This window comes from Trichechus manatus, unplaced genomic scaffold, assembly GCF_000243295.1.
Source record: "Trichechus manatus latirostris isolate Lorelei unplaced genomic scaffold, TriManLat1.0 scaffold00138, whole genome shotgun sequence".
NCBI classification, from domain to species: domain Eukaryota; kingdom Metazoa; phylum Chordata; class Mammalia; order Sirenia; family Trichechidae; genus Trichechus; species Trichechus manatus.
This window is the reverse complement of record NW_004444074.1, coordinates 7,313,815-7,324,855: the sequence shown is the minus strand read 5'-3', so window position 1 is coordinate 7,324,855 and position 11,041 is coordinate 7,313,815. Positions and strand designations below refer to the sequence as shown.

The 11,041-nt window shown below is 46.7% G+C and overlaps 1 protein-coding gene across 1 annotated transcript; it reads left to right on the top strand.

The window, feature by feature from the left end:
• Positions 1–2,429: 2,429 nt before the first annotated feature.
• On the top strand, positions 2,430–8,685 carry CCL5 (C-C motif chemokine ligand 5). Its single transcript, XM_004385434.2, has 3 exons — positions 2,430–2,531; positions 4,156–4,267; positions 8,444–8,685. Exons 1-3 carry the CDS (start codon positions 2,456–2,458, stop codon positions 8,529–8,531), a joined length of 276 nt encoding a protein of 91 aa, XP_004385491.1. The 5' UTR covers positions 2,430–2,455; the 3' UTR covers positions 8,532–8,685.
• Positions 8,686–11,041: the final 2,356 nt, after the last annotated feature.

Below are 11,041 nucleotides of genomic sequence, written 5' to 3'. Positions count from 1 at the left end.
AAGGACAAATATTGTATAAGACCACTATTATAAGAACTCAAGAAAAGGTTTAAACACAGAAGAAAACATTCTTTGATGGTTATAAGAGTGGGGAGGGAGGGCGAGGGTTATTTACTAACTAGATAGTAGATAAGAATTATCTTAGGGGAAGGGAAGGACAGCACACAGTACCAGGGAAGTCAGCACAACTGGACTAAACCAAAGCTAAGAAGTTTCCTGAATACAATCAAACACTTTGAGGGACAGAGTAGCAGAGGTAGGGGTCTGGGGACCATGATTTCAGGGGACGTCTGGGTCAATCGGCATAACAAAGCTTTTTAAGAAAACGTTCTGCATCCTACTTTGGTGAGTGGCATCTGGGGTCTTAAAAGCTTGCAAGTGGCCATCTAAGATGCATCAACGGTCCCAACCACCTGGAGTAAAGGAGAATGAAGAACACTAAAGACACAAGGAAAATATTAGCCCAAGAGACAGGAAGGGCCACATAAACCAGAGTCTTCATCAGCCTTAGACCAGAAGAGCTAGATGGTGCCTGGCTACCACCAATGACCGCCCTGACAGGGAACACAACAGAGAGTCCCTGATGGAGCAGGAGAAAGGTAGGGTGCAGAACTCAAATTCTAGTAAAAAGACCAGACTTAATGGTCTGAGACTGGAGGAACCCTGGAAAGCATGGCCCTGGGATTCTCTATCAGCCCAGAACTTAAACAATTTCCGAGGCCAACTCTTCAGACGGGGATCGGACTGGACTGTGGGACGTAAAGTGATACTCATGAGAAGTGTGCCTCTTAGCTCAAGTAGATACAAGAGACTAAACGGGCAGCTTCTGTTCGGAGGTGAGATGGGAAGGCAGAGAGGGTTAGGAGCTGGTTGAATGGACATGGGGAATCAGGGATGGAAAGGAGGAGTGTGCTGTCACAGTATGGGGAGAGCAATTGCGGTCACATAACAATGTATAAATTTTTGTATGGGAGACTAACTTGAAATGTAAATGTCATTTAAACTACTACAATAAACCAAAAAAAGAAAAGAAAAACCTATACTGGTTAGGTCCTCAGAATAGGTTACCTTTTTAAATTTTTTGTTTTAATTGTCAATAAACTCTTTTCTCTAAGCTAATACAGAAGTCAACTTCAGCCTAGCCCAGGCCAAATTGTCACTAATTCTGAATTATCCAAATAGGAATTAATGAAGTGTTACTGTATCCAATTCTTTGGAATGGAGTAAGGACCCTGACTCCAATCAAGACCATCCCATGGATGTCCCCAACCATGAACCCTTTAATGGTGAGCAGTACTTGGTGGACAGAACCCTGGAGTGGGAGCCAGGGAACCGGGTTCTGATCCCAGCTCTGTCACTCACTTGCTGTGTATTCTTAGGCAAGTCGCTTCTGCTCTCTGGGCTTGGTTTCCTCCTCTGCAACTGAAGAACATGGGATAAGTGATCCCTGAAATTGTTGGCAGCTTGCATATTCTGTAATTTTTGTGCTCAAGGAGGCCTGGGATGGGGATCCTAGCATTTACTGAGTTTCTTCATCCATAGAATGTGAATAATAATAGTACCTTCCTCACGGTTGTTTTGAGGTTTAAATGAATTGACACAGGGAAAGCCCCTAGAACAGGGAAAGCCCTCAGTAAATGTTTGCTAATAATGGTAGTTATTATGTACACACATTCTCTCTGCTCCACTAGACTATAACCAGTTATCCCACTTTATACACAAGGAAATAGAAGCTCAAAGACGTTAAGCAATGTTACCAAAGTTCAGTCAGCAAGTAAATGAGAGTGACCCTGTGGCCAGGATAAAAGCAAGAAACTATCTCAAGAGAAATCACTCCAACTCTTATCTGGTCCTTATCTGACACTTGGTAGGTATTTAAGTCATTAGCTCCTTCCTCAATGCCCAGCTGGGATCCACCTCCTTTGAGGGCTATATTGCAAGCACTTCCCATTCTCAATAAAACATCTTTCGGTGGATGAGAGAGGAGAGATGCAGAGGTGTAAGGCGTGAGAAAGAGCTTTGGAAGTTACCAAGTAAAGACAGTCAGTGTCTTCTGATCATGCCTTACCTGCCCCTCCTCTTGTCCGAGGGAGGCAGCTTCCTGTTCTTTGGGGAGCACCCTGGCCTGGAAGGTGAAGTCCAGGATGCAGCAAAGGAAGTCGTTTTCTAGCTTCGGTGCTTAGATTGGCTCATCTTGGGGCAAAAGGAACTGGTGAGCTCACCCTGGAAGGAGGGTGGTGAGGGGAGAGAGAGACGCGAATTTCCGGGGGCTATTTCACTTTTCTGTTTTGTGCAATTTCACTTATATAGCCAATGCTTGGCTGCTGCTTTGGAAACTCCCCTACGGCGCCCCCTAGACTGGCCATGACTCCCTATAAAGGGCTGGCCCGGAGCGGACTTGCAGAGGATCCTGAGACAGCAAGTGCCGCCTTCACAGCCTCTGCCATCAGGCACCATGAAGGTGTCTGCAGCCGCCCTCGCTGTCCTCGTCATCGCTGCCGCCCTCTGCGCCCCTGCATCTGCCTCTCCATGTAAGTCCAGGTCCTAGCCACTGCAGCCCCCAGAGCCGGACCCTCTGCCCAATGCCCTCCCCACCTCTCTGACTGTCGCTGACCTCACCCTCTTTTCAACTGTTGCATTTACTGTCTGAATCCCATTATTTACATTCTTATGTATTGTTTTATCCAGATATCCAGCTGTCCCTGATAGGTCTCTAAGTCCCTTCATGGCAGGAACCGCTGATGAAGTTTTCTGTGTCTTCAAATTCTCCCGCCGGACCCTGCGGGTGCTCACTGAGTGTGGGCTGCTGCTGGGATTATTAGCAAGCGGGGACAGATCAAGCTGACCTCAAAACACAATTGACTCACGCCTAAGAAGTTTCTAAGAAACTTCTGAGCACTTAACTAAAATCCCTCCTGGGACAGTCATATCCTCCCCCATTTCACGGATGGAAAAACTAAGGCTGTGAGAGGATAAAAATAGCTCATGACTTAAATACCTACTATGCCTCAGACAGGAAACCCTGGTGGCATAGTGGTTAAGAGCAACGGCTGCTAACCAAAAGGCTGTGGTTCGAATCCTCCAGGCAATCCTTGGAAACCCTATGGGGCAGTTCTACTCTGTCCTGTAGGGTCACTATGAGTCAGAATAGACTCCATGGCAACAGGTTTGGTTTGATTTTATGTGTCAGATAAGGAGCCCTGGTGGCGCATGATTAAAGTACTCGATTGCTCACCGAAAGTTCAGTGATTTGAACATACCAGCCGCTCCATGGGAGAAAGATGTGACAATCTGCTTCCATAAAGATTACAGCCTTGGAAACCCCATATGGCAGTTCAACCCTATCCTATATGGTCACTATGAGTCGGAATCGACTCGACAGCAATGATTTTGATTTTTTGATTTTATGTGTCAGGTATTGTGCTGATTGCTTTACATGTATCATCTTATTTAATACCCTCTTTGAGTAGTTATCCTTGACTTACAGATGGGGAAACAGAGGCCCAGAGAGGTTAAGTAACTTGCCCAAAGTCACACAGCTAGGAAGCAGGGGAACTGGTATTCAAACCCAGTTCTCTCTGGCACTTAAACACCACTGCTCTGCTGGTAAGTGGCAACTGACACTTCCCAATGTCATCTTGAATTAATTAACCAACAAAAAGTCCTCCTCTCTGTTCGGAGCCCTTCACCCCATGTCTCAGCCAGAGAGGCAATATGCATCCTCAGGTCCTTCTTAGGGGTCCTGGATGAGCCACAGAGCCTGGGTTCTGGAAGCTCTCCCCCCTCCCATCCACCCTAGGTCCCAAAGAAACCAAGTTCTGAATCCATTAAAGGTCCTGGGAGGGCAAGAATGAAGGCAGAAGGTCCAGGGCGAGCCAGGAGGAGGCCTAGTATGTCCTGAGAGCCAAGGGCAGGGGGTTATGGTATACAGGAAACAAGACAAGCTGGGCTCAAGGATTAGATGAGGGGAGGGGAGGTCCCCCAGTCCTCTGCCGGAATCCCCACTTTGCCACTGTGTACCCATGGCCAAGTGACACTCTGAGTCTCAGCTTCTGCGTCAGTTTCTCATTCAAGATAAAGCATATAAAGCACTCAGCAGAATCCCCAGTGCGCACTGGCAACAAATCAAGGGATCTCCTTCTTTCTTCCTTCCAGATGCCTCGGACACCACACCCTGCTGCTTTGCCTACCACCCCCGAAAAATGCCCCGTGCCCACGTCAAGGAGTATTTCTACACCAGCGGCAAATGCTCTATGCAGGCAGTCGTGTGAGTCTCAGCCCGCTGAAGCCCTCCAGACCTAAGAGAATCCACCAAGGACCTGACAGGAACTAGAGATGAGAGGTCAGGGCTCAGGGCCCCAGTTACATTCAAATAATAATTTTAAAAAATAATTTTTTAAAAACCTTTTTTGATTGCAGAAATAATGAGGATCTCTTTTAAATATGTAAACTAATATATTTGGAAAAATACCCTTAGGTTTGGAGAGATGTAATAGTCCCTACTACACAGCAAGTGCCTACTATGTGTCAAATGTCTTAGGTGCATTATCGCTAAATTTCATACCTGGTAAGTATGCATAACTCTCTCCATGTTTAGGGTAACTAAACTGAGGCTCAGACAGATTTGGTGATTTGCCCAAGGTTATACAGTGAGTGAGGGGTAGAGTCTGTCTCTGGAATCTTCTCTTTCTACTAAAGCAAGGTCTTTAGTGATCTCTGCTTAGGAAATTCAAGAAGATAGAGAATGTAAATGGGGGCGTCATGACGTTTCCTATATAAGGGCGAATTTTTTAATCCAAACATTCTTGTGACACTGGCAAAGTGACAAGTATTCAAAGTCAGACTTTGATTCTGATGAATCCGTTTAGTGGTAATATTTAGCACTATTAATTCTGAAAACAAATATTTTTCAAATGAAAAATATACTTCACTGAACAAGTATTATGCACAGGAAGAGATTGATAAAGCACGCTCCCTGCTGTTACGGGGCTTATTAGAGCGGCAGGACCGAGGCAGCAATGACTAGCGTACCGTACCATGCGTTAAGAACAGTAGAAAAGGCTGAGCAGCCGGAGGAGGGCGGGAACATATGCAGTTTCAGGGTTTAGGAGAGGGGACTCAGCAGAGGTTTCCTGCAAGAAGTGCCAGCTAAGGTGGGACTTGGACTGGCAGAGAAAAGCCTGAGGAGCTGGGTGTATCAGGCAGAGGGAATGCCTCCAGCACTCACCTTTGGTTTGCGCATAGTCTCCGTGTAGGGAAGTCTGAGGGATAAAGCAGAAAGCGAGAGCTGGGCCTGTCCTGGTAGGGCCTTGAGTGTCAGGACAAGGAAGCAAACGCTTTCGAGCAGTCAAATGTGAAATGAGCTGGAACAGGAAAAGCCTAGAAAATAGGGGTCCAGTTTAGAGGCCGTTGTTATTATCCACACCAGTGGTAATAGAGGCTGAACAATGCCTGAAGGAAAAGAAAGCACAGACAAGGGTAAGAAACCTCCAGCGGTGGAGCCAGCAGGCGCTGGCAGGTGGCTTGAAATCAGGAGCAAGGAAGAGAGAGGGGATGAGGCTGAGGCTGAAGTTTCAACCTAAATGGCTGGAGAGGGGCAGAGCCACCGTAAGTCTCGAGGAAGAGCTGTTTAAAGACAAAAGACAGATGCGTGTGGTTTGGGTTAGTTTGAGCCTGAGGGGCCAGCAAGACAAACCTGTGGAAATGTCCCGCAGAGAGTGTGCTAAATGAGGAAGGGCATCAGTGCTAGAGATGCGACGTTCTTCTCTACGAGGAAGGGGTCTTCAATAAAAGAGGGGCAATATAATACAGTCTTGGTGAGCACTGGCTGTGGAGCTAGTATGCCTTTGTTAGAATCCCAGCTCTGCCACTTGGTAGCTGCATGAACTTGGGACAGTCACTTAACCTCTCTGAGCCTCAATTTTCTCATCTGTAAAATGGGGTGAATAGAAGTTTTTCCCTCAGTGGCTCACAGTATAACAAAATGTTTAGGATATTGCCTGGCACACAGTAGATAGCCAATAAATGCTAACTTAATGTCATCATCATCTAAATGTATTATTATATACATAGAAGTGACAGGTAAAACTTAAGGAGTGAATGCAATTCATTCATTCACTTTCTGACTCAATAAATACCCATTAAGTAAAATTTTATGCCAGACCCAAAGCCAGAAACGAGGAAAAGAACACAGAGGAAAGGGCAGCAATGCTGAGAAAAGTGCTCTTAAGGGACAGGTGAGGGTAGAGGTTCCCAAGGATCCTGAGCAGGCAAAGAAGGAAGTCAGGGAAGTAGACGGTCCCGAAACTGGGAGAAGGAGAGAAGGCTAGGCAAGGAAGGGCTGTTCTCTGGTGTCACATTCTGCAGGGAGCAGGCAGAAATGGAGGCCTGAGCAACTCTCACCCTAGATGTTGGTTTCCTGGTCTTTTGACTTCCTGGCCACAGGCAAGGGGGCCAAGGAGAGGATGATGAATCTGGCAGGATTTCCTGTGTGACTCCTGGCTGAGCAAGGGCAGGGTCTGTGTCTGAGCTCCCTCCAAATTCCGACTCACAGCGACCCTAAATAACAGAAAGGATCTGCCCCGTAGAGTTTCCTAGGAAGCAGACTAATGCATCTTTCTCCCGCGGGGCGGGGCGGCTGGCAAGTTCCAACCACCAACCTTTTGGTTAGCAGCCAAGCACTTAACCACTGCACCACCAGGGCCCCTGAAGCTCCCTTACCCGGCTCCCCTAAATAAGTGAAGAAACACTAGGGGGCATGAGAGCCCAGGATAGTCTTTATGCTCCCTTTCTCATCTGTGCACAGCAGGGTGGGAGAAAGCAAGAAAGTGGCTCAGAACCAGGCTCAGAAAGGGGACACAGCTTGCCTGCAAGCAAGTGTTATCCAGGCTGGAGCCCAAACAGCAACCAAGGAATCCTCGTTCTCCCCAGACCACCTATGCCTTCTCTTGGTCTGAAAACATCTGGGCTCAGGAATGTGCAGGAAAACATCCTAAAGGGGAAGTCAAATAAGAAAGGTCAAGTAGGCAGGGTTGACCCCTGGGTACTTCTGAGTATTCCTAAGTAATATGTTAATTGGCTGCACTTCTACCCAGACCATGGTCTCCCCCAGACAGAACTAGCAGACTGGTCAGGCAGGCAGCTAGACTGATGCCCATGACCCCACTTTTACACTTCCCGTTTACACCATCACCACCTGCAGAGATAGGGAGCTCTGGCTCAGGTGTTGTTGTTGTCAGCTGCCGGAGTCAGCCCCGACTCATGGCAACCCCACACACAATGGAACAGAAACACTGCCTAGTCCTGCGCCATCCTCTTAATCGGTTGTGGGTCAGACCGTTGTGATCCATAGGGTTTTCACTGATTTTTGGAAGCAGATCGCCAAGCCTTTCTTCCTAGTCTTAGTCTGAAAGCTCCACTGAAACCTGTTCAGCATCATAGCAACATGCAAGCCTCCACTTGGGTGGGTAGTGTCTGCACATGTGGCACATTGGCCGGGAGTCAAATCTGGGCCTCCCACACGAGAGCAAGTAATTCTACCACTGAACCACCACTGCCCTCATCTCACACTTACAAGCCTCCGCATCCTGGTTGGTTAATTGGTAGAAGTGCTTTGCCATTGCCAATATCTCAGGGCCCTCAGCCCCTCGGAGCCACGCTGTCCAGTACCAGGAACTGTGGTCTCATGTTACTCTGATCCACACCAAAGCAGAGGTTGCCCAGCAATCTAATAACAACAACACATTGTGGTATTTTTCAAAACTCTTTCACACGTTTGAACTTCACAACAATTGTGCAAAGTAGGAATTATTTCTATCCACATTTTAGAGGTAAACACATAGACTCAGAGGCCCTAAGTGATTCGCCTAAAGTCATCCAACTAGTAAGTAGTGAAATCAACACTCAGGTTCATGGCCTTTCACCCATCCATGCATGTACAGATATACTCATGGAGCCACTTTATGTCTACTCTGTGCCAGGCACTGTGTTGTCTGAAGCCAAATCACATGTTTTTTTTAACCACTTTTCAGCTCCCACTTACCCAGCCATGATTCGGTTCCTGGAGGACATAGAATTCACCCTCTTTCTCTCCCCAGCACCCAGCACAGGGTTTGGAATAGAAGGAGTGCTGTTTTCTGGCTAGTGGTTGACCAGCTCAACCCTGGGCCCCTCAGGCTCCATATCTCCAGACCCCTTTCAGCTTTCCAGGAAACCTGTGTTTGTATAGGGGTTACAGTGCATACAAATCTGCTTCTGGCTTACAGCCCTTTTACCCTACAGGAGAGGAAATGTGCTTTCTTTAGAGGCCACAAATACAATCTCACGGAGCTCCAAAATACCCCAGTACCACTAGCATTTTCCCTTATGTCTCAGTCCACCTCATCCTCAAAAAGCGGTGTCCCAGTGTTGACAAGGTCTCACCCCTTACCCTCCTTTTCCACAGCTTTGTCACCCGAATGAACCGCCAGGTGTGTGTCGATCTAGAGAAGAAATGGGTGCAGGAGTACATCAACTCTTTGGAGATGAGCTAGGATGGAGGGCATCTTGAACCTAAACTTGTACAAATTTTCCTGTTGCTGCTTGCTGTTGTCCTAGCCAGCTTGGGAGGCTGTTCCCCTCAATCATCTATGCCCACCCCTCTTTGGAAAGCAGGGATTCCACCACAAGGCAGCAGTTAGAAAAGCCTCCCCCATCTAAAGCCTCAAAAAGCTACTGGAAGTTCTGCCCTATGAACAGGCAGTCTCTAGGCTCTGAGCTTCTGGCTCCTCGGGACTCAGCTTGGCCCTGGCTCTGCGAACAGGAAGGAAGGCAGTGCGTCTCCAGAAGCAAGAAAGGAAGAAAACTGGGCTCCTAGGGGAATGTCCTGGGCCAAGTCCCATCTCAACCCCCTCACTGGGAAGGGATGACTGGCAAACAAGAAATCGGCTTTCTATTAAAATTCTCTGTGCAATTGCAAAGCTGGCTCCTGTTTGATTTCCTCCTCAGGAACCCTCCTTCCCCATGAGCAGTAAGCATGTGCAGGGCTTGCACACATCTAGTGTCCACCCTAGATTTGGGGGCTGTCGTCCTGCCCAGTGAGCAGGGCCAGGAGCGAAAGCTCTCTGAGAAGGAGGCATGGCCGGGACAGAGCAGGGAAAGTAACTGTGACTTGGTCACTCGGGGGGAAACAGCAGTCACTATCTCCCCACTCCAGGTCTCCAGCATTTAGACACTCCCTGCCTCAGACCTCGGCTGGCGCTTCTACCCACTCTGCTCCCCTGCCACCTTAGCCTATCCTCTACCCTATCCCCAGTAGATTTCTTTAACACCATCCTTGTCCCAGGAATGGGATTTAATGGCAATCCCAAAACTCCTCAGTTCTTTAAAATGAGGAGAATAAGGAAGGTTATTTTGTGGTTGTTCCAGGATTGCACCGGCACAAGGTGATACGTGAACTTTCCCACCTGTGTGTCCCTTCTTGCAAACGTATACTGAGGATGTACGTAAGAGTCAGAGTTGTATAGTAGCAATTCTAGCTAGCATTAATGGAGCACTCACAGTGCCTGTGTGCCAGGCACTGGCTCAGGTCCTTACATTCAGCTTACTTTCCATACTCACAACCCTATGGGAAGGTACTATTATTAGCCCTGTTTATACTGCGAAAACCCTTGGCACGAGAGATAAATGTCTTGCCCAAAGCCACACAGGGAAAAAAAAAAAAAGGATGTGGGTACAAATAAGATTTAAACCCATCAAGTCTAATGCCCAAGTCCATGCTTTTTGTTTCTACCTTTAATTTGCAAAATGTCAAACCTACAGAAATTTGCAAGAATATACCCACATAGGTTTCACTGAGATTCAATTATTAACATTTTACCACATTTGCTTTATCTATGTATGTATATAGATACATTTATATATATATACACACACACACATAAACATATATATATGTTTCTATATATCTCCAAAACCAGTTGCTGTCAAGTTGACTCTGACTCATGGCGACTACATGTGTGTCAGAGTAGAATCACGCTACATGGGATTTTCAATGGCTGATTTTTCACTAGTAGATCACCAGTCCTTTCTTCCAAGGTGCCTCTGGGTGGATTCGAACCACCAGCCTTTCAGTTAGTAGTCGAGCACATTAACCATTTGCACCACCCAGGGACTCCACCTACATGCACACACACACATATATGTTTATCATATGCATATATGTGTGTGTGTATACATACATATACATATATACAGTTGGTATATACATCTTTTTTCTGAACCATTTGACAGTAAGTTACAGACATGCTATCACTTCACCCCTAAAAGTTACCGTATGTATCTCCTCCTAATAACAAGGACATTCTATATAACTACAACAGGAGTAGCACACTCACCCACTCGGGAAACTTGACAATGACACAATAGTATTTTCTAATATACAGTCCGTAATCAAATTTCCCCAATTGTCCCAATAACATCCTTTATAGCTATTTTTTTTTAATCCAGGATCCAAATAAGTACACACATTGAATTTCGTTGTCATGTCTTTTTAGTATCTTTTGTCTTTCAAGACATTGATATTTTTTCAGCATTCAGACCAGACTTTTGCGGAATGTCTCTCGGTATGGATTTGCCCATCTGTTTCCTCATGTTTAGATTTAGGTTCAACAGTTTTGGCAGGAATACCACACAGGTGACGTTGTGTCTCTCTCAGTACTTCACATCAGGGCACATGATGTCAATCTCCTGGTGATGTTAAGTCTGATGACTTGGTGGCCCATGTTTTCTAGCTACAGTGAGCGGCCTGCTGTGTGCCAGGCACTATGCTGGGCACTGGACAGGCAGAAGAAAGAGGTGAATGAGCGACAGTCTCTGCCTTTAGGCAGCTCACAGTCCAGTGAGGAAGGTGGACCTGTGAACAGATAAGACAAACCATAAACATTTAAAGGGAAGGAGCTAGACAAAAGGCTGTGGTCATATTGAGGGGTGAAGAGGGATGATTACACCACTGAGTGGGTGGGGCAGGGAGCCTGAGGAGAAAAGGAGGCTTCAGAGATGAGAT

Bases quoted from the DNA above. Each gene is read 5' to 3' on its own strand.
- CCL5 (XM_004385434.2), top strand. From the start codon at position 2,456: ATGAAGGTGTCTGCAGCCGCCCTCGCTGTCCTCGTCATCGCTGCCGCC. The intron at 2,532-4,155 runs GTAAGTCCAGGT...TCTTCCTTCCAG, and splicing joins CCCTGCATCTGCCTCTCCAT to ATGCCTCGGACACCACACCC. The intron at 4,268-8,443 runs GTGAGTCTCAGC...CCTTTTCCACAG, and splicing joins TGCTCTATGCAGGCAGTCGT to CTTTGTCACCCGAATGAACC.